Source organism: Solanum dulcamara, chromosome 11 (genome assembly GCF_947179165.1).
Source record: "Solanum dulcamara chromosome 11, daSolDulc1.2, whole genome shotgun sequence".
NCBI classification, from domain to species: domain Eukaryota; kingdom Viridiplantae; phylum Streptophyta; class Magnoliopsida; order Solanales; family Solanaceae; genus Solanum; species Solanum dulcamara.
The window spans coordinates 25,009,896-25,037,072 of NC_077247.1; the positions used below are offsets into that span (position 1 = coordinate 25,009,896).

A 27,177-nucleotide genomic window follows, 5' to 3' on the forward strand; every position below is an offset into this window, starting at 1 on the left:
TTTTCATATCCTTCTATGAAAGGTACGAGCAGGTCCTCAATCACCCCCACCGGAATCCGTCAAAAGTTTCTTCCTTTTAAGAATTCTATATAAATTTCTCTATAAAATGGAGATAGTTGCCTTTTCATATAATTGTAACACGAGTGAAATGCATATGCTTTACGATTCTGAAGGCGGAGAAAAGGTTATAAATAAACAGACTATTAATCCAACCTTCAGTTTGAAACTATTTTTGAGCGGTAGAAAGGGTCTAAAATAAGATAGTCTAGATTGGACAAACTCTTCAAACCCCTCCGAGAACTCATCTTTGTACAAATGAATGGAGTCGCTACAAAATTACAATACTACCATGCCTCATATTGGAGAATTATTTTAGTGGATGCAGGCACATATACTTAAGAAAAAGCATGTAGCTACTGATAAGCACACAATTAACATAAACAGACACTCATTTAATGATTCTTGTGGCGTAAAGAATGGTGATACCAATCCTCTCCTTTGTGATAGCGTTAGGGGTCCGACTAATATAGTTAAACGCATCCACTTACTCCGAAAGAAAGTTATCTAAAATGGAGTTTAGTCGTCTTCCAAAATTTCGAACCGCGTCCTCTTGCACTTCATGCTCAAGCGCTAGCCAGTCCTATATTGGAGTAACGATTGAGCACTGTATATTTATGATCCAAACAAGAAAAGTATAAAGCAGTTTCCAGACCTCATTTATCATCAAACTACTGAACTTCTCATTCGCAATTTCTTCACAACGCACAGTGGCCACCATGACCTACAAAAGGCAAATAGTTTGGTCATTATATCATTTGAGTAAATAAGTTGTCAACTCATTACCAGGCATGCTTCACCTTGTGAGCAGGCAAGTCGAGATCCTTGTTTTCTTTGATGACTTTCCATATTTGCTGTACACTGTAAGAAAACCCAGAGGCTGGAATAACACCCCGCCTATCGCCAGCCAAGACTCCTGGAGAGATGGAGTGGAAAAAACAGCGTCTAAGTTGAGCAACCTGAATGAACAACGTACAAAGCCAAGAATTGTAAAATCACTTAGGATAGGTAACCATCAGATTCACAAAATGACAACAATCTGGTACTAGCAGATAATATGTAGCTAAAGGAAACTACCTGATCTTTAAACTGCTCTTCCTTCTCCTCGTAACTGGGTAGAGCAGTGACTTCTACCTTCACATCAGAGAAAGATAAATAAGGAAACTTTAATATGGACAGCTGTACTGATAACATAAGAATGGAGGGAAAACCCTCACATTGAAAAATTCACTGAGTTGGGTGTCCTTGTGTGCTTGAGGCTTTCGAACTGCATCCCATATCTGCAAAATTAGATACTCCTAATAAGACTGAACACAAAATATTTCATTCTTTTGCCAGATTATTTTTCAAAGCAGTAGAGAGGAATAGACAAATTCAGTTAGAACAACCACCACTTCAAAGCGACAGCAAATTCACTTACCTTCTGGATATCCTCCCTCAGAATAGGCTCCAGATATTCTAGTGGAGTCTGCAAGTGCAAGGAAATTTGAAACAAATAGTTGGCAAATACTATTCAGGAATGTAAATAGTAATGCAACAAGTGAATCTTAAAAACATGTTGAATAGAAAGATATACCAGACCTTTGTTTTATCACGTATAACAAAAAGAAGAGTAGTTTTGCGGGGACTAAACAACTGCAGCATAACCTAGAAAACAAGAAAATAGATTTAGACAATTGAAGAATCAATCACTTGTAAGGAGCCAAATAAACTAGAATTAACCTGAAATACTGTTTTGAGAAGAGGTTTATTGGCAGCCTTCTCCCTACCAATATCGTGGCACCACCTGAACACCATAGGAGGAAAATCCCAGTCAAACAACAATTCCATTATAGGTGATCTTAACCTATGGTACATGCAAAATTAAAGAGGAACAAAAACCCAAAACCAGTAAATAAAATTCGTTTTAGGGGAATTCTCATCATGAATATGAAAAAGGACTTCAACAATAGCACGATTAGGAGTAAAGTTAATTTCCTATGCTTCCACTTATAGTGCTGAGCATAAAATACCGAAAACCAAATTACCGAACCGAACCGGCTATTTCGGTATTTCGATATTCGATAATTCGGTAATTCGGTTAGGTATTTGGTACTGAAGTATAAAATTTGGTATTTTGATTTCGGTATTCGGTAAATATTAAATTACGTCTGTAGGGCCTAAAGGAGTAAAGGGCTAAAGGCCCATAAATATTTTAAGACCAGCCCTGTGCCCCTGCAGCCCAAATCCGTAAAAAACAGTATTTCAACGCCCAGCCCTACATTTCCCTTTCTATTCATCCAAATGCCCAGCCCTAGACAGCAGCGTCTTCTTCTAAATTTCTCATCCAAAGCCTGTGATTTCTCCATGTTAATTTCTGATTCTGCTCCATCTTCGTACGGTCGTACCTCCTTCTTCTTCTTCTTCTTCCGTGAGGTGAGTAGGTGATGCTTACTTGGGTCCTTTCTTGATTTGTTTTTTTTATCTTGTGGTTCATGTTGGGAGCTTGGGCCTTGGGGTATTCATCTATTCAATTCGTTTTCTTTTTGTATTTCATATATTGTTCATGCTGATGTGGGAAGGGCATCGGGGAATATGGGTGTAGTCACACAGAAAAGGGAAAATTTAAGTTGTTTTGGTTCTTTTTGTTTAAGTTGAAGAAAGGACATAGGAGAAACATAGTATAACAATTTAGAAAATAGAACTTATTTAAGCTTCTTTAATAGCTTCCGTATTGTATTTTTTGATTTTGTTTTACACTTCCAATTTATGTCTTATAACATTTGTAATCTCTTCTATGTTTAGATGGAAGATGAAACAAGTCGAACAGTCAATGTCAGTGGAAGCGCATTTCTTACTGAGTCTCTTGATTCAACACCGGAAGTTGAACAACATTCAGTGACTGTGAAGAGGAAAGCTATAGAATCAAGATCTGCTGCTTGGCCGCATTATGATAAGCTCATAGAATATGGAATTAATAAAGCAAAGTGCAAGCATTGTGGTAAAGTTCTCTTAGCTGATTCAACTAAAAATGGAACAAGTGGACTGAATAAACATTTGAAAACTTGTCCTAAAAATCCAAATAAGGTTAACACTTCCAATTCTAAGTACAAACAATCAAATTTAAACTTTTCATTAGAAGGTGAAATGGGTGATGAGACAATTTGGACTTTTGATCAGGAGGTATCTCGGAGGGCTTTAGTTGAGATGTTAATCCTTGATGAGCTTCCTTTTCGTTTTGTTGAAAAGGAAGGTTTTAAGAAGTTTATGAAAAAAACCCAACCTTTATTCCGAGTTCCCTCCCGCAGAATAGTGACTAGGGATTGTTATGTAGTTTTTGGTGAAGAGAGACAAAAGTTTATGAAGTATTTGAAAGAAACATCACTGAGAGTTTGTCTAACCACAGACGCATGGACTTCTATACAGAGAATAAATTATATGTGTTTGACAGTACACTTTATTGATAGTGATTGGCTCTTGCATAAACGAATTTTAAACTTTCAGGTTGTTACTAGTCATAAGGGTGACGAAATGGCCCGTTGTATTAGTAAGTGTTTGCTTGATTGGAAATTGGAGAAAATAATCACTATAACTGTAGATAATTCTTCTTCTAATGATGTCATAGTGAAAGAGTTACACAAACAAATGGTTAATTGGGGATCTAACATGAAATGTGGTAACCATCTTCACGTGAGATGTATGACTCACATTTTGAATCTTATTGTGCAAGATGGCATGAAAGAAGTTGGTCCATCTATCAAACGTGTTAGGCAAATGGTGAAATATGTTAGACAATCTGCCGCATGGATTAGAAAATTTGTGGAACGTTTTGAACTAAAAAAATATAGACAGTAAGAAGTCATTATTTTTAGATGTTTCAACCCGGTGGAATTCAACCTACTTGATGTTGGATGCCGCACAACATTTTGAGAGTGCATTTGATAGGTTTGATCTTGAAGATGGTGGATTGTCAACTTATCTTGCTAATCATGTTTGTGAAGATGGAAGTGTTGCAGATGTACTTGAAAGTGATGATTGGCAAAAGGTGAGAAATATGGTAATATTTCTTAAAAGGTTTTATGATCTAACTGAGAAGGTTTCAGGTTCACTCTGCTTCACTTCTAATGGTCACTTTGAAGATATAGTTGAGCTTCACAATCATTTAAGAGAGTGTATGGAAGACGATGATCCTTCTTTGGCAAAAATGGGAGAAAAAATGAAAGAAAAATTTGTCAAGTATTGGGGTGCTCCTGAAAAAATGAATAAAGTGTTTTTTATTGCCTCTATCTTAGATCCTCGTAACAAACTTGAGTATGTTGGCGACACACTTGAGGATATGTTTGGAGATGAAAAGGGGAGTGAAATAAAAGATGAAATGGTGACTTACATGAAATCTATGTTTGAAGAGTATGTAGCAAAATTCTCTAATGTATGTCGACGCTCATCTTCTCTCTCTAATTTATCGGATCAGACATCGGATTCATCTAGCTCTAACACTAGCACAAAATCAGCAAAAGTGAGAGATAGGATCCAAATGAAGAGGAACAAACAAGATGGTACATGTTTGGGTGGTAAGTCGGAGTTGGAAAAGTAGCTTAGTAAAGAACTAGAGCCGAATGATGATGAAGACAATTTTGATATCTTGTCGTGGTGGAAAGCTCATTCTCCTAGATATAAAATTCTTTCCGAGATGGCTCGTGATGTGTTAGCAATTCCAATTTCTAGTGTGGCATCGGAATGTGCCTTTAGCACCGAGGGCCGTATTCTTGATTCATTTAGGAGTTCTTTGACTCCGAAATTGGTGCAAGCTGTCATTTGTCTTCAAGATTGGCGTCGAAATGAGCCTTATCCCATAAATGTTGAAGAAGATTTTAATGATCTTATGAAACTTGAACTTGGTATGTTTTTCAATTTTTGTATTTTATTTTTATATTTTTTTACTTAGTTTAATTGTTGACACATTTTAAATTCTTTTTAGATATGGCTGATAGCTCAAAAGATTCCCTCGTTCTTGATTTGTAATCGCAACTCGCTAGATGCCTCAGGTATAAGGCTCTGAATTTTCATTTGGTTATTCTACATTATTTTCACCAGTACTTTTAACTTTTGATAATGCCAAATGTTGTTGCTTATGATCACTGATCAGCCCCATTAGCATCCTTTTTGGGGGAGTATTAATGATTTTGATGTGGTTGTTGTTCTTTTCTATCATGGGATGTTTGGTTGTTTTGAGAATTGAAAATAAATCTTTCTAAATTTGATGTGGTTGTTGTTCTTTCTATCATGGGATGTGGTGGTTGTTCTTTTCTATCATGGGCCTCTATATTCTCATAAAGTTCTGAATTTTTCTGATGTTACTTTAGATGCCAAGAATTTGTATCCTAGTCTCAGTAGTTTAAAAAAAGGAAAGAATTTGTAGCTTAGACCACCACTTCCCCGACTTCTGCTGAACAATGTCTCGTGTATGAGAAATGCTCAAATAATTGGAGTTACAATTGTTCTGTTAAAAAACTAGACTTTGATAAAAGCAAAGTGGTTTGTTTAATTACTAAGCAATTTTCTTGAATTCCTACTGTATATTACTTCAAAATGGTATTACCGAATACCGTACCGAACCGAAGTTTGATTTACCGATTACCGAATTACCGAACCGAAATTTGAAAGTTCGGTATTTGGTATATACTTTGAATTACCGATTACCGAACCCGAACTTTAAAAATACCGAACCGAATACCGAACACCCAGCCCTAGCCACTTACAAAAGGCAGGTAACTAGAAGTTAATCATTAAAGGACCCTCTAACAATTCACTCAGGTCCAAGTAGCCAATCATGCCATCTTCACAGCTGCCACCTCTTCTGAATATAAACAAGTTGTTCAAGATAAGTGCATTATTAGTTTCTTAAAGACTATCAGATTGTTAGAATTATGCTTTTGAACTGCAGTAACTTTATTTTACTTCTTTAGTTTCGAATAAATCTTTGTTAATAGTTGGTTAGATAGTTTTTCCTATTTAATAGTAAGATATATTTTGCAGAGATACTCTAGCCTAGTTTATCATTATCTTTAATGCTTTTGTTCTTATAAATGTAGAGTTCAAGAAAGCAAAATAAAATAATTCTCTTTGACCTCATTGCAGTATTTTTTCTTTCAAAGTCTTTCTCTGTTATTTTCTTAATTTCTTTATTAAAAAACCAACAATTGCTATCAAGAGCCTTTTACTTGAGGGACTTGTGAGTGAAAAACTGCATTCCAAAAATAGTTTTTCACGAATGGTTCCTCCTATTTTGATGGTGAGAATTATCAACTATGGGCTGTGAGAATGAAAACCTATTGGAGGCTCTTGATCTTTGGGAAGCCGTGGAAGAGGATTATGAAATTAATCCGCTGCCAAATAATCCCACAGTGGCCCAAATCAAGAGTCACAAGATTAAGTCCAAGGCAAAAGAAACTTTGTTTGTTGTTGTTTCAACAACTATTTTCTGGAGACTCATTACTCTCACATCACCAAAAGAAATTTGGGATTATCTAAACACTGAAGAAAGAATACGAGGAATGAAGATATTAAATTTAATGAGGGAATTCGAATTGCAGAGAATGAAAGAGTTTGAAACAGTCAAGGAATACTCTGATAGATTGTTTGGTATTATTAACAAGGTAAGACTGTTAGGCATTGAATTTAAAGATTCAAAAATTGTTGAAAAATTTCTTGTAACGGTGCCCAAAAGATATGAAGCATATATAGCTACCTTGTAAAACACACAAGATTTGTCTAAAATTAACTTGGCAGAATTGTTAAATTCTTTGCAGGCACAGGAACAAAGGAGGCTTATGAGACAAGATGGCATGATTGAAGGAGCATTAGCAGTCAACCACAAAACTCAAAGCAAGGGTAAATTCTTGAAGGAATACCCACCTTGTCAGCACTATGGCAAAAATAGACATCCTCCACATAAATGTTAAAAGAGACCAGATGCTCAGTGCAAGATCTGCAACCAACTTGGTCATAAAGCTGGGATTTGCAAAAGCAAATTTCAAAAAGATAAAGCAGTTGCCCAAGTCACCACTAAAGAAGAAGACCACTTATTTGTGGCAATCTACTTTTCAATCAAAAAATCTGATTTCTGGATGATTGATAGTGGTTGTACAAACCACATGACATATGACAGAAGTCTCTTAAAGAGTTTGTGTCTATGGAAAATAAGAAAGTCAAAATTGAAAATGGTGACTATATTCCTGTAAAAGGAAAAGGGTCTGTTGCAATCAATTCAAGTTCAGGTACAAAAATAATTGAAGATGTTCTTTATGTGCCTGATATTGAAAAACGCTTGTCGAGTGTTGGTCAGTTAATGGAAAAGGGACTTATATTATTATTTGGGAACAAATATTGTCGAATCTTTGATTCCACTAAGCAAGAGATTTTACAAGTTGAAATGAGAGAAGAAAGCTTTTCATTTAATCCAACAGAAGATGCACACAAGCCTTGATAAAAGATGAATTGGCAGATTTGTTCATGAGGTCAATTTCAGCCAAATCTAGATTCTGCAGTCCCTCAAGCAAGGAGGACTGTTTGAATTAAGTTTTTGAACTGTAGTAACTTGATTTTACTACTTTAGTTTTGAATAAATTGTAGTTAATAGTTGGTTAGCTAGTTGGTCATGAAGCTATGATTTGTAAAAGCAAATTTCAAAAAGATGAAGCAGTTGCCCAAGTCACCACTGAAGAAGAAGACCACTTATTTGTGGCAATCTACTTTTCAATCAAAAAATTTGATTTCTGGATGATTGATAATGGTTGTACAAACCACATGACATATAACCGAAGTCTTTTTAAAGAGTTTGTGACTATGGAAAATAACAAAGTCAGAATTGAAAATGGTGACTATATTTCTACAAAAGGAAAAGGGTCTGTTGCAATAAATTCAAGCTCAGGTACAAAAATAATTGAAGATGTTCTCTATGTGCCTGATATTGAAAAAAGTTTGTCGAGTGTTGGTCAGTTAATGGAAAAAGGACTTAAATTATTATTTGGGGAAAAATATTGTCGAATTTTTGATTCCACTAAGCAAGAAATTTTACAAGCTGAAATGAGAGACAAAAGCTTCTTATTTAATCCAACAGAAGATGCACACAAGCCTTGACAAAAGATGAATTGGCAGATTTGTTCATGAGGTCAATTCCAACCAAATCTAGAATCTACAGTTCCTCAAGCAAGGAGGACTGTTTGAATTATGCTATTAAACTGTAGTAACTTTATTTTACTACTTTAGTTTTGAATAAATCCTAGTTAATAGTTAGTTAGATAGTTTTTTCTATTTATTAGTAATTACTTTATGTGCCTGATATTGAAATCCTAGTTAATGTGATTCAGGCACCTAAAGTGTTAGTGGATGAGACCTCTATCAAGTAAAGGTGGCAAGCTTACTTCCACAAACTCTTAAATTAAAAAGGAGATAGAGACATTGTATTGGGTGATTTGGTGCCCTCATAATCTTCGAGACTTTGGGTACTGCATGTGTTTAAGGGTTGAGGAGGTTAGAAGTGCTATTAGAAGGTTGAGGAGGGGGAGAGCGACCAGACCCAATAAGATTATGATGGACTTTTGGAAGAGCACTGACAAGGCAGGTTTGGAGTGGTTAACTAAGTTGTTTAATGTTATTTTGAAGACAGCTAAGATGCCCGATGAATGGAGGTAGAGTACTAAGGTTCCATTGTACAAGAACAAGGGTGATATCCAAAACTGTAATAATTACAGGGGTATCAAATTGCTAAGCCACACTATGAAGATTTAAGAGAGAGTCGTGGAGATGAGGGTGAGGAGAGGAGTGTCAATCTCAGAGAACCAGATCGGATTCATGCCGGGGCGGTCGACTACCGAAACAATTCATCTTATGCGGAGACTGGTGGAGAAATTTAGAGAAAAAAATAGAGATCTCCATATGGTGTTCATTGACCTTGAAAGGCTTATGACAAAGTTCTGAGGAATGTTCTCTGAAGGTGTCTGCAGGCTAAAGGTGTCCCGATGCTGTATATTAGGGCGATAAAGGACATGTATGCTGGAGCCAAGACTTAGGTTAGCACGGTAGGAGGTGACTCGGAGCATTTTCTTGTTGAGATACGACTACATCAGGGATCTGTGCTGAGTTCTTTTCTTTTTGCTTGGTGATGGATGAGCTGACACAGTCTATTCAGGAGGAGGTTCCATGGTGTATGCTATTTTCGGACGACATAGTCTTGATTGATGATACTCGAGATAGAGTTAATGATAGGTTGGAGGTTTGGAGAAAACGCTGGAGTCCAAAGAGTTCAAATTGAGCAGGACCAAAACAGAATATTTGGAGTGCAAATTTAGTGTTGCAATGGACGAAGAGGGCACGGAAGTGAGGCTTGCCGCTCAACCTATCCCCAAGACAGAAAGCTTTAAATATCTTGGATCCATTATCCAGAGTAGTAGGGACATCGATGATGATGTCATGCATCGCATTGGGGTAACGTGGATGAAATAGAGGCTTGCCTCTGGAGTCCTGTGTGATAAGAAAGTAAACCTAAAGGTAAGTTCTACAGAATGGTGGTTAGACCAGCGTTGTTATATGGAGTGGAGTGCTAGCCAGTAAAGAACTCTCATGTTCAGAAAATGCATGTTGCGGATGTAGAGATGGATGTGTGGACACACTAGGAGTGATAAGATTAGGAATGAGGTTATTCGGGAGAAGGTAAGAATGGCATCTATGGTAGACAAGATAAGAGAAGCGAGACTGAGATGGTTTGGGCATGTGAAGAGGTGGGGTGTCGACGCCCCAGTTAGGAGGTGCGAACGATTGGAGTTAGGGGTTATATGGAGGGGTAGGGGTAGATCAAAAAAGTATTGGAGAGAGCTGATTAGACAAGATATGATGCTACTCCATATCACCGAGTATATGACTTTAGATAGAAATGAGTGGAGGTCGCGGATTAGGGTAGAAGGCTAGTAGAAATAGAATGGTGCCTTGCCGTGTGTCGATTTAGGGTGGTCGTAGGTCTAGGCGTGCCTTGATAGTTGTGTTGTTATTACCTTTGATTATCACATTACTTTACTATCGTTATTGTTCTTGTCTTGTAAAATTTGCATCTCTTTTTTTTGTCATTATGCTATATATATTGTTTTTCTCCCTTACTTGAGACTGTGACTTTTGAGCCGAGGGTCTTTCGGAAACAGCCTCTTTATCTCCATGAGGTAGTGGTAAGGTCTGCGCACATCTTACCCTCCCCAGACCCCACTTGTGGGATTTCACTAGATATGTTGTTGTTGTTGTTGTAGTAATTACTTTGTTAAGTTATATTTTGTAGAGATACTCTAGGCTAGTTTATCATTATCTTTTAATGCTTTTATTCTTATAAATGTAGAGTTCAAAAAAGTAAAATAAAATAATCCTCTTTGACCTCATTGCAGTATATTTTCTTTCAAAGTCTTTCTCTGTTAATTTCTTAATTTCTTTATTAAAAAACCAACACAGATGCAGTTCTATCAAGGTATCAACCATATGTTAATCTAAGATAAATCTAGAAGTCATGTCAAAGAGATCAAAAAAGACAGTCGAGGATGCAGTATTTAAACGAAAGAAACTGAAAAATTCAGTGATCTATAATAAGGTTTAAATGAGCAAGTTAACGTCATTTTTCTCCGTCATCAAGCATCATACTACAAACAAACTCACATGTTTATTAGCACAATATCTGCAACAGCCAAAGCAAACAAGGCACTTTGTTTCTCAAATGTTGTATCGTCCTGCAACCAAGAATTTCCACCACAGTGAGATAATGTAGAGTACAGTAAGTTAATTGACTTAATTCTGATGGGAAAACAATCATCTGCAAGCACATAAGTTTCAAAAGGTGATGCATCTGGGGTTGTAATCTAAGCTTAATAAAACATTTTCCATTTGTAAATGTAATAATGACATCCTCTACAGAAAGGGAGCTTCATTGCTAATCTGTCAACATGAATTGGTACAGGCAACATAGAAATATACCAACTTCATCCGAGAGAAGGGAAAATACAAAATGAAGAACACCATATAAATATTAATTTCATTTATGGACTGTCAAATATTTCTAGAGAAATCTTTCATCTTTTACCTATTTAATAGCATGGACAGCGAAAGGTAGCTACTTTGTGAAAAGTAGGGGGTAAGACACAAATAGCAGAGGAAACATAATGTATAGCACACTATAGAGACTAGAACCATAAAACTTCATCAGTGATATTGATCACTGTAAAATTTGTGACACACTCCTCAACAGATTTCCAACATCATGATTATCTTCTTCTGCTTGGGTTTTACTTTGCTCTCTACATGACCGGCCACTTCATCCTACCACTTAGGCATAAAATTGGCCATATAAAAAGCATAAGTATGCTATACTTAGTGGGACGATTCTAGAGTTATGGAGAGGTTTTGAGAAGACTCTAGAATATCCAAGAAGAGTTCTTGGAAGGCCTTAGAATACGCTAGGCTTGTAGAGAATTCTAGAAAGAGGGATTTATTTCTAAATATGTAGGGACTTGTATAGCAATTACTATTTGCATATTAGCCCGTAGTGAGTAGTATAAATAGGAGGGGCATTCATTCATAAACCATCAAGCAAATCTCCCAAGTCTTGAGCAATACAAAAACCTTCTTAAGTAGTTTCCTTGTGTCTTTCTTCAATCTAGCATTTCCTTAGCGATCTAGAGTCAAAAGAGCTTACTTGAGCTTGCAAGATCTTGAAAGATTCGTGAGCGAGTTGTCAAGTGTCGCACAGAGTGCTTAGTCGAAGTCTAAGTCCGTACCACTAAAATCATAAAGTTTCAAATCCCCAAATGAGGAGTTGAAAAGATTGTAGATCAAGACTAAGGTGTCTTATCCATGCTTAGTTAAGTTATACTTGGAGTTTTGACCCTGTTCGCACACCCACCACCCCCAAACCCAGTTGGCGTCTTGCCCTGCTGGTAAAACACAAACTAGCATTGTTGTAGAGAACTCATACCATGTGTTAAGCCTGTAGCCTCCCACCCCCACCCCCACAATGCTGCACACACACAAAACAAAATAAAAAAGTGGCTAGTAGGAAAATGGTGATCACATGTCTGTCAGTGCATTTACAGACACTCCATCCCACATCTGGGACACCATCTCCAAAATTCAGAAAAGATGAAAATGCTGAGGTATCAGGACATATGTTCTAGCATGTCTGATAGCACTCATTCTACTATACCATAGTCAGCATAGTTGTCTAACTTAACTAGTCCACCATGGACATTGTTAGAAGAATAATTGTATGTTGGTTGCTATGGTTAAGAAGATTGACCAAAATTAAAAATGATCTACCAAGGTTTTAAAGTTAATGGGTCTATAAGACACCTCCTAAAGTATGGTGTCTCATGTGTAGCTACCAGGTTGTTATTTCTAGTTTAATGATGGGCTAAACTACAAATACAAAACTTGTGTCATTATAATATAGCGTAATGGTCCTCAAACCAGATGTAGAGCTTCTTTAATGATTTCCTATCATCAAAAAAATATGAACAACTTACGTCTACGTTTAGAAGTCCAACAACCGCAAGACACAAGAATTTCAGCCATTTTCATGAATTTAGGTATGCTTCCGCATCTAGTTTTACGCTCTTGATGATTTGACATGGTAGATCTTGGGAAAGATGATGGTTTTCGTCATAAAGTGTTTTGGTTCCAAATAATTGGTATCAGAGCCTATATTATGTCAAATCATTCAGACTTTTGTGGGTTTAAAAAAGAGTTTCAAGCATATGGTAGGTGCTTCTCCAGCGTCAATCTAGTAATTTGGATCGGAGCTCTGACCTCCATTTGAGATATGTGGGCACAAATAAAGGTCATAAAAACCTACTATTGTTTTGTGTTTGATATTAAAATTAATTTTATAGTAAATCAGTTTGTCTTTTGACAACAACATATCCAGTGAAATTCCACAAGTGATGGTTGGGGAGGATAGAGTGTACGCAGACCTTACCACTACCTCGTGGAGGTAGAAAGGCTGTTTTCGAAAGATTTTCGGCTTAAGTGCAGCAATTTCAGATATAAAGAAGAAGAAATAAGTGATGAAAACATAACAACTAACAAGAGAGGAATTATAAAGCCTAAAAGAAAGAATACGAACAACAAAATGGTGCAGTAGTTGAAACCTAGTAAGCAGATGTGGATAGATATCAAGAATACGGCTAGTACAACGAGAACAAGCAACACAACATTCCACTGCCTACTAATCTTCTACCCTGATGCGCGACCTCCATACTCTCCTATCTAAAGTCATGTCCTCGATAATCTAAAGTCGCGTCATATCTTGTTTAATCACCTCTCTCCCAATGTTTTTTCGGCCTACATCTACCTCTTCTTATGCCTACTACATCCAACCTCTCGCACCTCCTCATTGTGGCATGTGTGCACCTCCACTTCACAAGTCCAAACTAACGTAATCATGCTTCTCTAATCTTGTCCGCCACAGAGGCCACTCCTACCTAATCTCGGATAAACTCATTCCTAATCTTATCGCTCCTAATATGTCCACACATACTTCTCAACATCTTCATTTCCGCAACATGCATCTTCTAAACATGAGAGTTCTTAACTGGCCAGCACTCTACCTCGTACAACAATGTCCTCAGTTTGTCTTTTGACAACTAAAAAATATAGGTACAAGGAGGGGTTTGTTTCGCTGTTGTTGCGGCATTGAGATGTGGAGGAAGTGTTTCGTCCTCTATGTATATGGCTGGCAGAAAGGGGCACAATAGTTACATCTATTTTATTTTTTTTAATTATTATTATTATTATTATTATTATTATTATTATTACTATTATTATTCTAATATTTGGCATGATTAAGATTTTGTACTCAATATAGTATTCTGTTTGCTAATTTTTGGTTAAAGATATTTGAGTGCAACTTGTTCTTACTTTTGTTAATATGTTAAGAAGTGTTAGTTGATAAGGAGACCTATTTCAATTCAAGATTGTTGTTTTGGTATCTCGTTAATTGAATACTGGTTGCGCTTTAAGTTTACAGACCCCTGTTTATTAGCCTGAGAATTGATATGTTCTTTTTGGAGAATTTAATTTTGGTTATTGGCAAAAGCTATATAAATAAAGCGTTATGGTCCTCAAACCAGATGCAGAGTTTCTTCTATGATTTCCTGTCGTCAAAAATATATGAACAACTTATGTCTAGGTTTGGAAGACCAACAACCGCAAGATGCAAGGATCTTAGCCGTTCTCATGGTTTCAGATATGCTTCCGCATCTAGTTGTACGTTCTTGATGATTTGACATGGTGGATCTTGGGAAGATGATGGTTTTCATCTTACAGTGCTTTGGTTTCAAATAATTGGTATCAGAGCCTATATTATGTCAAATCATACAGACTTTTGTGTAAAAAAAAACAGTTTCAAGCATATAATAGGCGCTTCTCCGGCATCAATCTAGTAATTTGGAATTGGAGCTCTAACCTCCTTTTGAGATATGTGGACACAAATAAAGGTCATAAAAAAGTTGCTATTGATTTGTGTTTTACAATAAAATTAATTTTATAGTAAATCAGTTTGTCTTTTGACAACTAAAAAAATATAGGTAAAAGGAAGGGTCTCATACAAATTTGTATGTACATACAAATAGTATGTACCAGCTTGAGGTGAAATATCAAGAATATTGTAATTTTAGTGTTTGCCAACTGCAGTAAATTAGGTTGATTGTTCTCCTGTAAGTACTTATTTACTCCTCTTCCTAGTTTAGAACATGTACCTTTACTATTTAAATTCCCAGTAGCTTCAGAATATAATCAAGCTGTGTTTCTCTCTGTTCCCTCTTCCTTGTCTTATTTTCTCATAGTAGGCAGACAATTACTTGTACATTTTAAAATCCTGGTGAAGAGAACCAAAATTTCATGAGAAGGCTAACAGAACCCCATACTCATAAACGATATGAAGTCCCCATCTTCACTGATCTCTTTCTTTAGCCCAGAAAACAAGTATAACTTGGCTGGCATTTTCTTGAGCATTTTTTGTAGATATGGAACTACATAGACCAGGATGCCTTATTAACATGCTTGAAGAGTCCGAAAAGGTCTTAATGGGAAAATAGTTTATTTGAAACTAATTAAACTATACAGGTGTTAACCAAACAGGAAGAAAAAATATCTCCCAGTGATGTCAAGATCAGCACACCACACAAATCTCACTTCAAGTAGAAAAAAGTTAAGGATACTCTTACCAAATAAGAAAAGATCACACTCTACCCAAATGAAGTTAAATGAGAGAAGAAAATAAATTGCAATCAGTGAAACACCGTCGTCCTTCAGGTTGGTGGGAAAAAGAGGCAAGGCAGGTTAAATGATGGCCTGAATTACAAGAGCTTTATACAAAACTCTATATCCATGTAGTAAATTAAGCCTAGAATAAATGGAATAAATAGAATTATACATATTTATATTTTGATCAGCACGAAGAATTCCACATCATTTCAACAGCTTTTTTTTCTCTTGGGATGAAGTTCAGAAGGAACTTTAAACTGATTATATATGCAGATTGACTGTTAAGAATTACTTCTAACAACCTCTCCATCCAGCAATAGGCTTATTCACCAATAACATAATTCAAGAAAATATGTATTGTCCGAGAATATTCTTTTAATTTTACTTTGTTCAACAACATAGTGCAAATTGTCTCAGTTTGACACGTTCAGGACATGTCGTTACTTTTGTTTACAAGAATATGCACAGCAGCACAGTATTGTACCAAGTGACCTAAAGCTATGGTGTTGTTACTATATGGTTTGTGGCATTTAATGATTCAAAACATTGTATCAGGTTATTGTAACATGCTTAAAAAAGATAACAAAATTCTTATTACCTCACCCCTCTCACTTCCATCAGTACCCTCCAAATCCATGACAATGGTCAATGGTTCAATGCCGACAGCATTTGCAATCCAAATTCCCTTGGTTGTTTGATTCCTGAAATGAATTTCAAAATACATTAATTTTAGAATGTGAAAGTTGAATTGACTATATTTCCTTATTTGGAAGATGTATTTTGTTGTTCAAGTTCTTGTATGCACAAAGCGCCAAAGAGAGAGGGAGGGAGCCCTACCTTCCTCTAAAAGCATCCATCTCCCTGAAATTGGTATAGAATAAATGATTTAACAAGGTACTTTTCCCTGTGGAAAAAAATGCATTACGATTAGCACAATTAGAACTAAGCATGCACAGAATCTTACAAACAAAATAGAAAAGAAAAATATCACAATGAAATGACAAAACAGAATGAAGAATATAGAGATACCCACAAGGCTTATCCATTAAATTCTCATTAAACAGTAGTAAAAGCAAAGTAGTATCACAATGAGTTGTGCCTGAATAGAGCAGAATATTTCGAAGGTGTAGACCAAATCTGAAAGATGGTGGAGGTTTCATTTCGATAGCAAGAAGAGCCTTCAAAACAAAATAAATGCTTATTTGATAAAACATCTCCTTCTGAATTTGCAAGCAAAACATATGTGAGTAGAATGAATAGAAACTATCCATATAGCTGAGGCCAACTTTGTTGGGGATCAAGACATAGTTGATTGAAGTAAATCCATATTTCGAAAGGGGATGAAAGGTTTCATCTCGCACCTTCACAGCGAAAATAACACCAAATTTAATAAAAACATCCCCTTTTTTCAGTTCATCAAAAATTTTAGAAGCAGTGCATCAATCATCATTCAGAACAAACAATAGAGAATAAAAGAGCATGCAATGTTCAAGGGTCCCGTAAAGAGCAACAAGAGTATACACAGGTAGCATAAGATAGCAATATTGGAATGCTTTATTTGTGATTAAGTACTGATTTAACTAAAAACCGTATTCGAAATGGAATATCGGGTTTCGCAAAATTGATTCTAATAACATCCCCTTTTTGTTTCAAGTTCATCAAAATGTATGAGCAATTGAGAAGAAATAAGGCATACCACTGCTCTGTGGTCCCATAATAGCAACAACAGCATAAGAGAGACCACAGCGGGCAAGTTTGACAGAGCTAACGAAATTCTCGAGACCTTTGAAGTTGAATTCTCCGTTACCATCTATGAGTTGCGTTGAGCAACAGTCCTCCACACCCATGGAAACTTTTATTATTCTTCCAAGTTAGAAGCAACTATGAATTAGCTATATTCTCTCAAGATTGCTTGTGAGCAGAGTCGTCCTACTAGACAAGGTAACAACATATATACACTCAAGCTTTTCTTACTTTTTTTCCTTCCTTTTCTCGTTTGTTCCAGAGACAAGTATTACGTAACCTTGGTTTTAGGTAATCTTTTATTCATTTATTTCCCATTCCTATTCTTAATCATATTCAAATAATAATTTTTTTAATATTATGACATTGGTATCCATTTTTTTTTAAAAAGGATAATTATTATTATATCAAAAATAACTATTTATCAATGAATATCCAATTACTTTCATATCCCTTGTTTTTAACTATCTCACGCATTTGATACAATGAGAATATATAATATATTCTGATGGTATCAAACAGTTTCGCTGAATCACTGTTGTCCCGGGAGAGTTAATTAAGGTTGACAAAAATGTGCTGAAATTTAAAAAGAGTGACAAGAGTTTTAAATATTGAGAGTTGGTGACAATTTTATGGTTAGTAATTAATGAGCTTTGACCCTTTTTTAATAAGTCCTCAAATTTTTTTTACACTTTAACCCATTTCCATAAAACTCTAACTAAAAAAAGGCGCAGCTTTATTCCAATTTCACGCATTTTTGTTCTTCTTCTTCTTCTTCTACGCAGCCCTAGCTCTTCCAATTTTGCGCGTATTATTGGGTATTATTGTGCTTGAAAGAAGAGAGAGCAGAGCACCTTTTTTCTTCTTTTTCTCTTCTTTTTTAATTTGAAAATTATTTTAAAATTTCTTCAATTTGAAACTAAATTATGTTGGTGTGGCATTGAGCATTGTTTGAGAGGTGATTTTCGACCATTTTGGTAAGTAGATGTTGTTGTTTTGTGTCTATTGCTCATTTGGTTTTTTTTGATTACTGCTGAATTTGTTTCAGCAACTGTTGAATATGTTTCAGCAACTCTTCATCAACAAATGAATCAAATGTAGCATAATCAATTAACAATTAAATTATCTAGTAATTTGCTAAAAGCTAACTTAACAAGTGCAGTTGTCGCTGAATCAAACAACTACTTGTTGATGAATTGTCTTAGCAAGTCGCAGTACGATTCAACAACTTCTGTACTTGATGAGACAAATTTCAACAAGTTAGGCAGTATGATCCAGCAACTGTTGTACTTGCTGGACAAATTCTTAGCAAGTAGACAGTATGACTCAGCAACTGTTGGACTTGCTGAGACAAATCTTAGAAAGTTACTGAAGTTACTGAACTAATATCATTCTTATGTATAAGATCATCACTAAACTCAAGTCTAAGTACTGTAATACATAAAAATCACTTTATTTATCACTTATTATGATTGATATAGTCAATTAACATTCAAATTATTCAATTAAGGTTGACTATGCGTGTAATTACTTGATTCATCGTCTATTACGAACAAATTACTATGTAATTGTACAAAATCACCACCAAACTCAAGTCTAAGTGTGTATGTATATATATATATATATATATATATATATATATATAAACCACTTTATTTATCATTGAATATGATTGACATAATCAATTAACAATTAAATTACTCAATTAATGTTGATTACGTGTTCAATTACTCAATTTATCATCTGTCACGAATAAATTACTATGTAATTGTATAAAATTATCACTAAACTCAAGTCTAAGTACTATAATACATAAAAATCACTTTATTTATCATTGAATATGATTGACATAATCAATTGACAACCAAATTACTTATTTAAGTTTAATTATGTGTTCAATTACTCAATTCATCGTCTCTTACGAATAAATTATTATGTAATAGTATAAAATCACCACCAAACTCAAGTCTATGTACTATAATACATCAAAATCACTTTATTTATCACTTAATATGATTGATATAGTTAATTAACATTCAAATTATTTAGTAATTTGCTAAAAACTCTCTCAACAAGTCCATCAGTCGCTGAATCAAACAACTACTTGCTGCTGAATTGTCCCAGCAAGTCGCAGTATGAATCAGCAACTGTTGTACTTGCTGGACAGATTCTTAGCTAGTAGACAGTATAACTCAGCAACTATTGGACTTGCTGAGATTTATCTCAGCAAGTTATTGAATTTGTTTGTAGCAACTAAGATAATTGCTATCATTCTTATGTATAAGATCATCACTAAACTCAGGTCTAAATACTATAATACATAAAAATTACTTTATTTATCATTGAATATGATTGACATAATCAAATAACAACTAAATTACTCAATTAAGATTGATTACGTGTTCAATTATTCAATTTATCGTCTGTTATGAATAAATTACTATGTAATGGTTCAAAATCACCACCAAACTCAAGTCTGAGTACTCTAATACATCAAAATCACTTTATTTATCACTTAGTATGATAGATATAGTTAATTAACATTCAAATTATTTAGTAATCTGCTAAAAACTCTCTCAGCAAATGCATCAGTCGCTGAATCAAACAACTACTTGCTGATGAGTTGTCTCAACAATTACAATAATTGTTAAATCAGAGATCTTACTTGCTAATATTTTTTAAAGCAATGGTAGAAGTTGCTAAAATAGACTATATATTTGCTAAGATTTTTCATAGCAAGTGAAAAAATTGTTGCGGCAGTCTGCTTTACTTTTTAATTTTTTCTCAACAAGTAAAACAGTTGCTGAAGCAGATTGCTTACTAGTTGAGATTTTTCTCAGCTAGTGAAGTAGCTGCTGAAGTAATTTGCTTACTTGCTGAAATATTTCTCAACATGTAAAGCAGTTATAGAAGCAGACAATAATTCAAAATAAACATAAAATTCATATCAATTTTCAACAACAAAAAATCTACATCAATTTTTATCAACAAGGATTCAACACAAACATTACTTACAATAAAATAATGGTTCAACATCAAGCAGTCATTTAAAAAAATATAAAAGAAAAATATTGTTTGTCTTTCAACCTAAAAACATACATACAAGCCATGTCATTTTTAGCAACTCAACTACGGTGTCAATTCTTTTTCAAACACACTCACTGCTCATTTTCATCTTATTCGGTTAATAATATTATCACACATAAAGGTCATAGGAGTGCGAGTAATCAAGTGCTCGATATAAGCCAATGAGTATGAACCACAAGCCGACCTACTTTCATTTATGTGGAGATTCTTTTTTTCTGTCATACTTCCATTCTTTATTGAGTATATTTGTAGACAAGTGTGTGAATATTTTGGACTGCTTCAAGTATCTAGGAAATAACTCCATTAGCGGCATCATGAATAGGATGAACTCATCTTCCACAAAATATGGAAGGTTGTAATCATAAACATTTATCACTCCTTCGTGATTACAAAGTCGAGAGCGACGAAATGTTTTTTCTCTAGATTCATCACAGTATAATTTTTTTCGCATCGATCCATGGGACACCGCCAGGAAAGGATTCGGTTCCTTTAAAAAATGTCATGTAAAACTCACTAAACACATGTGTATCAACACGATCCTTCAATGAAACAGCACCCTTTTGCATGCTAGCATCCGACAACTGAGTATAGAGATCTTTGAAAGAATTATAGAAATTGAGGTTCAGAATTATGTCTGTCGGGTCATAATGTATGGGATATTCTATATGTCTTATTCGCATAAGGCATAATATCTCATCTACATGCTGCAATCATGAATATAAAATCAGTTAATAAGTAGAATTATTGCCACATGTTCAACATCTGCTGCAATATTTTAACCAATCTATGTATAGAAGATGCAACAACTAATGCAGCAACATAAACACACAACAACAGTTGTTGTATCTACTGCAACTATTTCATGAAATTATTGCAGCAAGCACAACAATTGTTGTACTTACTGCAATAGTTTCATAAAATAATTGCAGCAACTAATGCAGCAACATAAACACACAACAATAGTTACTACATCTGCTGTAGCTATTTTATTAAGTTATTTCAGCAGGCACAACAATTGTTGTACTTGCTGCAATAGTTTTATGAAATAATTGCAGCAACTAATGCATCGAAATAAACATACAATAGCAGGTGCTGTAATTTTTTGAAACCTCTTCGGAGTTTAGAAGGACAATCAAATCCCTCTCTGAAGCCTTTTTCAGTTAACTTAAGCAGTTTCTTACGCTTCTCGACAAATTTAGAACTTTTGGATACCTTCTCCAACCTAGCAACAACGCTAAGAGTATAATGACAGTTTAAGCCTATCATTATTGCAAATTCTTTCATGCCGAAATAAACTGGCATACTACAATAATTTATCCAAATAACTTTTTGTTCATCACTAATTATCTTTCGTCGAAGAAGTTGATATGTCAAGATCATTTGAAAATGTGGAACTACTCCCTCATCTATGTTCAAAAACTTCCCAAATATACTAGATCGAAAATGTTTTTCTAAATATTTTTCCACAAGCATCTTTCTTAAATATTTGAAAGGTTTCCTCATACCTGATCTAACAACAATATCACCTTTTAAATCACAGGGATAATTATCCAGCACTATCTACAAGCCATAATCTGAAAATTTAATTGTCATAACAACGACTTCTATTGAAGGATTGTTAGGAAAGAAATCAATAGTAGAGGCAGAAAGGACATTGATATCATGAAAAAAAATTATTCTTCTTTCAGCCAACACAACATCATCTTCTTCTTCTTCTACTTCGACTTCTTCTTCTTCGACTTCTTCTTCGACTTCTTCTTCGACTTCTTCTTCGACTTCTTCTTCGACTTCTTCTTCGACTTCTTCTTCGACTTCTTCGACTTCTTCTTCGACTTCGACTTCTTCGACTTCTTCGACTTCTTCGACTTCTTCTTCTTCTTCTTCTTCTTCTTCTTCTTCTTCGACTTCGACTTCTTCTTCTTCTTCTTCGACTTCTTCTTCTTCTTCTTCGACTTCTTCTTCTTCTTCTTCTTCTTCGACTTCTTCTTCTTCTTTGACTTCTTCGACTTCTTCGACTTTGACTTCGACTTCTTCTTCGACTTCTTCGACTTCGACTTCGACTTTGACTTCTTCTTCTTCTTCTTCTTCTTCGACTTTGACTTCGACTTCTTCTTCGACTTCGACTTCTTCTTCGACTTCGACTTCTTCTTCTTCTTCTTCTTCTTCTTCGACTTCGACTTCTTCTTCTTCTTCTTCGACTTCTTCTTCTTCTTCTTCTTCTTCTTCTTCTTCGACTTCTTCTTCTTTGACTTCGACTTCTTCTTCTTCGACTTCGACTTCTTCGACTTCGACTTCTTCTTCTTCTTCTTCGACTTCTTCGACTTCTTCAACTTCGACTTCTTCGACTTCGACTTCTTCGACTTCTTCTTCTTCGACTTCGACTTCTTCTTCTTCGACTTCGACTTTTTCTTCTTCGACTTCTTCTTCTTCGACTTCTTCTTCGACTTCTTCTTCTTCGACTTCTTCTTCGACTTCTTCTTCTTCGACTTCTTCTTCGACTTCTTCGAAGACTTCTTCTTTGACTTCTTCGAAGACTTCTTCTTCGACTTCTTCGAAGACTTCTTCTTCGACTTCTTCGAAGACTTCTTCTTCGACTTCTTCTTTGACTTCTTCGAAGAACAATAATCTTTATCTATTGTTGATTGTTGTTGAGCCTCAGAACCCTTATCTGATTGCCTAGGACTTGAGGCTGCCTCACCATCTACCATTGTGGAATCATCCAACAAATTTAATTTATTAGTAGATGTTTCTTGCTACTGCTGCTTCTCTTTGGGATTGTGTGCTTATTGAGTATTTTCGACTATTCGATAACCATGGTTGTTTAGTTGAGAGGTAAATTTAAATAACTAATTTAATTAATGGGCTAAAGTGGTAATATATTTAATACCATGTACTACTTATTCTATATTTATTAAAATAATTAGTAGGGATATCACTTTTAGTACATATTTAGAAAAGAAAAGAACGAAGTGAGAAAAATTACCTCAGCCGCACAAAAGCACGTCATATTCAGGTAAGATTTCACTCCAATTCTAGCATCAAATTATCACATCAATTGCCCCACCTATAGTTTGTAGAGATTTCTTTCCTGGTGCCAGTAGCAAAGCTACAACTAATGGATACTTTTTTTTGACACTTACCAGCAACAAATTGATGTTGTTAATGTGAAAAATCCAGCAGCAAATTAGTCCATTCACTACATATGTGATATGGAGTAATAGTAATAATATATTAATATAATAGATATATTGAGATAGGTAATTAAATATTAGGTATATTATATTATATTATATTATATTAATACAATTAGAGTTATGAAATTGGAGGAATTAAGACTTAACCCTAGACTTGAGTTTTAGGGAATTGATTATAGAGTTGTGTGAGTTATTAGGTCTAGGTTAAACATATATATAATATTGGTGTTTATAGATTAGTTTACTTATAAATATTATATATTTGATAGATTGAAATTGGTCTGAGGCATTGAAGAAAGGAAAGACATTAGTGGATTAACTTGCTTTACTTTGGTTCTTCGGTTGAGGTAGGTTATGGTTTTATTCTATATCATAGATAGACTCTTAATAGTGATTGATATTCATTGAGTAATGTGTGAAGTTTACTACGCATTTAATTGTTGTGGTTTGGATGATTGATATGTTATTGTGATTGGTCTGAAATATCGAGGTCATGAAATCCATAATCTTGAACTTGCCTTATCAAAAATAGTGCCTTGAATAAAAAAGACTTGATGAAATATTATTAATGAAGTGAAATGTAATCATAAAGAATTATAGATTAATTATATTTGGATCGGGTGTCACGTTCCGACACTGTATATTTGGATCGGGTGTCATATTTTAATACGGTATATTTGGATTGGGTGTCATATTTCGAAACGGTATATTTGGATCGGGTGTCACATTCCGATATGGTATATTTTGATCGGGTGTCACATTCGGGCACAGTAATATTAAAGAAAAATAAATTAAAATGACTTAATACTACCCAATCTCCAATAACTCATTTTCCAAAAGAGTGTGATGTGGAGGCTTGAGTCCTCATGTGTGATCTTGATATTGTTGACTAGTTATGTAATTGTTCATTGGCTTCCACCTGTTAAGTGTTATTATTGATTTTCCGCTATTACTTTATGCATATTGATTTCTATTTTGAGTCGGCCGATGATACATATTCAATACATGTTGTCCTGTACTGGCCCCTACTTGTATCATTCTTTGTTTTATTTGTGGAGTGGAGCGAGTCTTCCATCGGCTTCGACTCGACCTCAGATCTAGTCAGTCTCCAGTTCATCGGATTGCAGGATGAGCTATCCATCTAGCTGGCGATAAAATCTCTTGTCATACCATGGTGTCCTTAGTTTTTAGACATGTTATGTTATTTATTTATTTATTTGGTGTTTGATAATTTGAGACTTAGTTTTAGAATTTAAATGTCCTTCATGTGATGACTTTCAGGTTTTGGGAAAACATATTTAATTGAACTTCCGCGTTATTGTCATATTTATTAGTTGTGGTTTGTATAGTTGATTCTACCACCTAGGAGGTTAAATATGGGTGCCATTCATGGACTATTTTGGGTCGTGAGAAACTTGGTATCAGAGCTTTAGGTTCAGTGATCTCATCACATAAGGACAGGTCTAGTAGAGTCTTGCGGAACAGTACAGGAACGCCTTTACTTTTCTTCAAGAGGCTATAGGACTTTAGGAAAACTCCATCCCTTCTTTATTTTATGCTATTACTTGAATCCAATTGGTATCTAGGTGATACCAATTGGTATCTGACCTTCTTCTCTTTACTTTTGCAGATGGTTAGAACTAGAGCAATAAGAGCACTTGAGCTAGCCGTTGGGGCTGTAGGCAGAGAAGGAGTAGCAATGAGAGGCCATGGTAGAGGTTGTGGGAGAAAGCCCACCAGGGATAGGGTCCAGGCAACTGGGCCAGCCAGGGAAAGAGCAGCGACCCTTCCACTGGCTGATGAAGTAGATAGAGAGGATGTTGAGGTGGAGGATAAGAAGGTTAATGAGAGAGAAGCACTACCCCAACCTACTCCAGAGATGATCCACCAGGTTCTCACCTATATCAGTGGGTTATCTGATCAGGGACAAGCTCCCCCAGCATCTTATATTCGAGGAATTCAACAGGCAGATGTTGTGTCTCCCCGCATAACTGCGTCCTTGGGAACAAGTATGTTTCCTCGATTGACTACAGGTACGGTAATGACTAGTGACCAGCATGATCTCTTTGTTAAGTTCTTGAAGTTGAAACCCCCAGTCTTCAGGGTTACTGAATTTGAGGATGCTTATGATTTTCTTGTTGATTTTCATGAGCTGCTTCATAAGATGGATATAGTAGAGTGATTTGGTTTTGAGTTTGTAACATATCAGTTTCAGGGGGACGCCAAAATATGGTGGCGGTCTCATGTTGAGTGCCGAGCAGCAGAGGCACCACTTATGACCTGAGCAACCTTTTCTGACTATTTCATGGAGAAGTATATTCACCAGACCTTGAGGGATAGGAGGAGAGATGAGTTCCTTTATATAAAGTAGGGGAGGATGTCTGTTGTCACTTATGAGGCCAAGTTTCGTGCCTTATCCAGATATGCTACTCAACGTTTCTTCAGCCTAGAAGAGCGGATTCACCGCTTTGTGAAGGGATTGAGGTCAGATTTATGGATTCCAGCTTTACAGGTTGCTGCTTCAGCAAAATCTTTTCAAAAAGTGGTTGATTTTGTGATAGAGACAGAGGAAGTGAAGCCAGATAACTTTGCTAAAGAGACAACATTCAAGAAGTTTTGTAAAGAAGGTGATTTTAATAGTTCTTACTCTAGAGGACAGAGTTCTGGAGATTATTCGACCCGTCCTATTTAGTCTTCATTGCAGATTTTAGATGGAGGTCGATTAAATACTAGTGAGCCCTTTTCTAATTTTAGGGGTTATCTTCAGTCTTTTTCATCTTTACAAAGACCCACTCTTGACCCTAAGACTTGTTACGGATGTGGTGAGCCTGGACATATCATAAAATATTGTCCAAGGCAGAGTCAGACTTGGCATGATCAGGGTTATAAAACCCTAACAGTTAGAGGTAGAGGCGACGAATATGGTAGGGGCCGTCATTCTGGAGGACGTAGTGGCTAAGGTCGAGGTGTTCGCTAATTCGGCTGGGGTGGAGGGCAGGTTGGAACTGCTGGAGAACAGTTCGGCAAGGGAAATGGTCAGACGGGCGACAAAGCCCATTGTTATGCTTTCCCAAGTCAGAGGCAGAGGCATCCGATGCTGTTATCACAGGTACTCTTCTGGTCTGCGATAGCTTGGCTTTCGTATTGTTTGATCTTGGATCCATATTTTCTTATGTATCTTTCGCATTTGCTGATGGACTCAATTTACATTGTGACTTACTTGACATGCCTATTCGTGTTTCTACTCCTGTCGGTGAATCTGTGCTAGTTGAGAAAGTGTATAGGTCTTGCCTTGTGACTTTTGGAGAGGAGCAAAACTTATATAGATTTGATTATTCTAGAGATGATTGACTTTGATGTAATCTTGGGTATGACTTGGCTCTCTCCAAATTTTGCTATCTTAGATTGCAATGCTAAGACTGTGACATTAGGCAAGCCTAGGATGGATCAGTCGGTCTGGGAGAGTGACTATCTTTCTGCCCCAGTTCGGATTATATCTTTTCTTTGTGCTAAGAGGTTGGTAAGTAAGGGTTATTTAGCCTTCCTAGCACATCTCAGGGATGATAGTTCTGAAGTGCCATCGATTGATTCTATTTTGATAGTGCATGAGTTTATGGATGTTTTCCCCGCAGACTGACCTGGTATGCCACCTGATAGGGATATAGATTTTTGTATCGACCTAGAGCTCGACACTTGCCCTATTTCCATTCCACCTTATAGAATGGCCTCGGCTGAGTTGAAGACCCAACTTCAGGAGTTGTTGGGTAAAGATTTTATTAGACCAAGTGCCTCTCCTTGGGGTGCTCTAGTTTTATTTGTGAAGAAG

At 35.7% G+C, this 27,177-nt stretch overlaps 2 protein-coding genes across 8 annotated transcripts in view; both read right to left on the reverse strand.

The window, feature by feature from the left end:
- Positions 1 to 17,324, reverse strand: part of LOC129874525 (protein ROOT HAIR DEFECTIVE 3 homolog 2-like) — a 35,632-nt gene extending 18,308 nt beyond the window's left edge. For all 7 annotated transcript variants that reach the window (XM_055949815.1, XM_055949816.1, XM_055949817.1 and 4 more), the window contains exons 1-12: positions 17,024 to 17,324; positions 16,165 to 16,231; positions 15,926 to 16,028; positions 10,729 to 10,799; positions 1,780 to 1,843; positions 1,639 to 1,704; positions 1,478 to 1,525; positions 1,275 to 1,337; positions 1,135 to 1,191; positions 858 to 1,016; positions 713 to 781; positions 549 to 640 (exon numbers count right to left, since the gene is read on the reverse strand). In XM_055949815.1, the coding sequence (XP_055805790.1) occupies positions 549 to 640; positions 713 to 781; positions 858 to 1,016; positions 1,135 to 1,191; positions 1,275 to 1,337; positions 1,478 to 1,525; positions 1,639 to 1,704; positions 1,780 to 1,843; positions 10,729 to 10,799; positions 15,926 to 16,028; positions 16,165 to 16,231; positions 17,024 to 17,174 (1,010 nt within the window). In that variant the 5' untranslated portion in view covers positions 17,175 to 17,324. The remainder of the gene's footprint in view (positions 1 to 548; positions 641 to 712; positions 782 to 857; positions 1,017 to 1,134; positions 1,192 to 1,274; positions 1,338 to 1,477; positions 1,526 to 1,638; positions 1,705 to 1,779; positions 1,844 to 10,728; positions 10,800 to 15,925; positions 16,029 to 16,164; positions 16,232 to 17,023) is intronic.
- A 3,871-nt stretch (positions 17,325 to 21,195) lies between these two features.
- On the reverse strand, positions 21,196 to 22,865 carry LOC129872459 (protein pxr1-like). Its single transcript, XM_055947445.1, has 2 exons — positions 22,408 to 22,865; positions 21,196 to 21,391 (listed from the first exon to the last, which is right to left on the reverse strand). The coding sequence occupies exons 1-2, from the start codon at positions 22,863 to 22,865 to the stop codon at positions 21,196 to 21,198; spliced, it is 654 nt and encodes a 217-aa protein (XP_055803420.1).
- Positions 22,866 to 27,177: the final 4,312 nt, after the last annotated feature.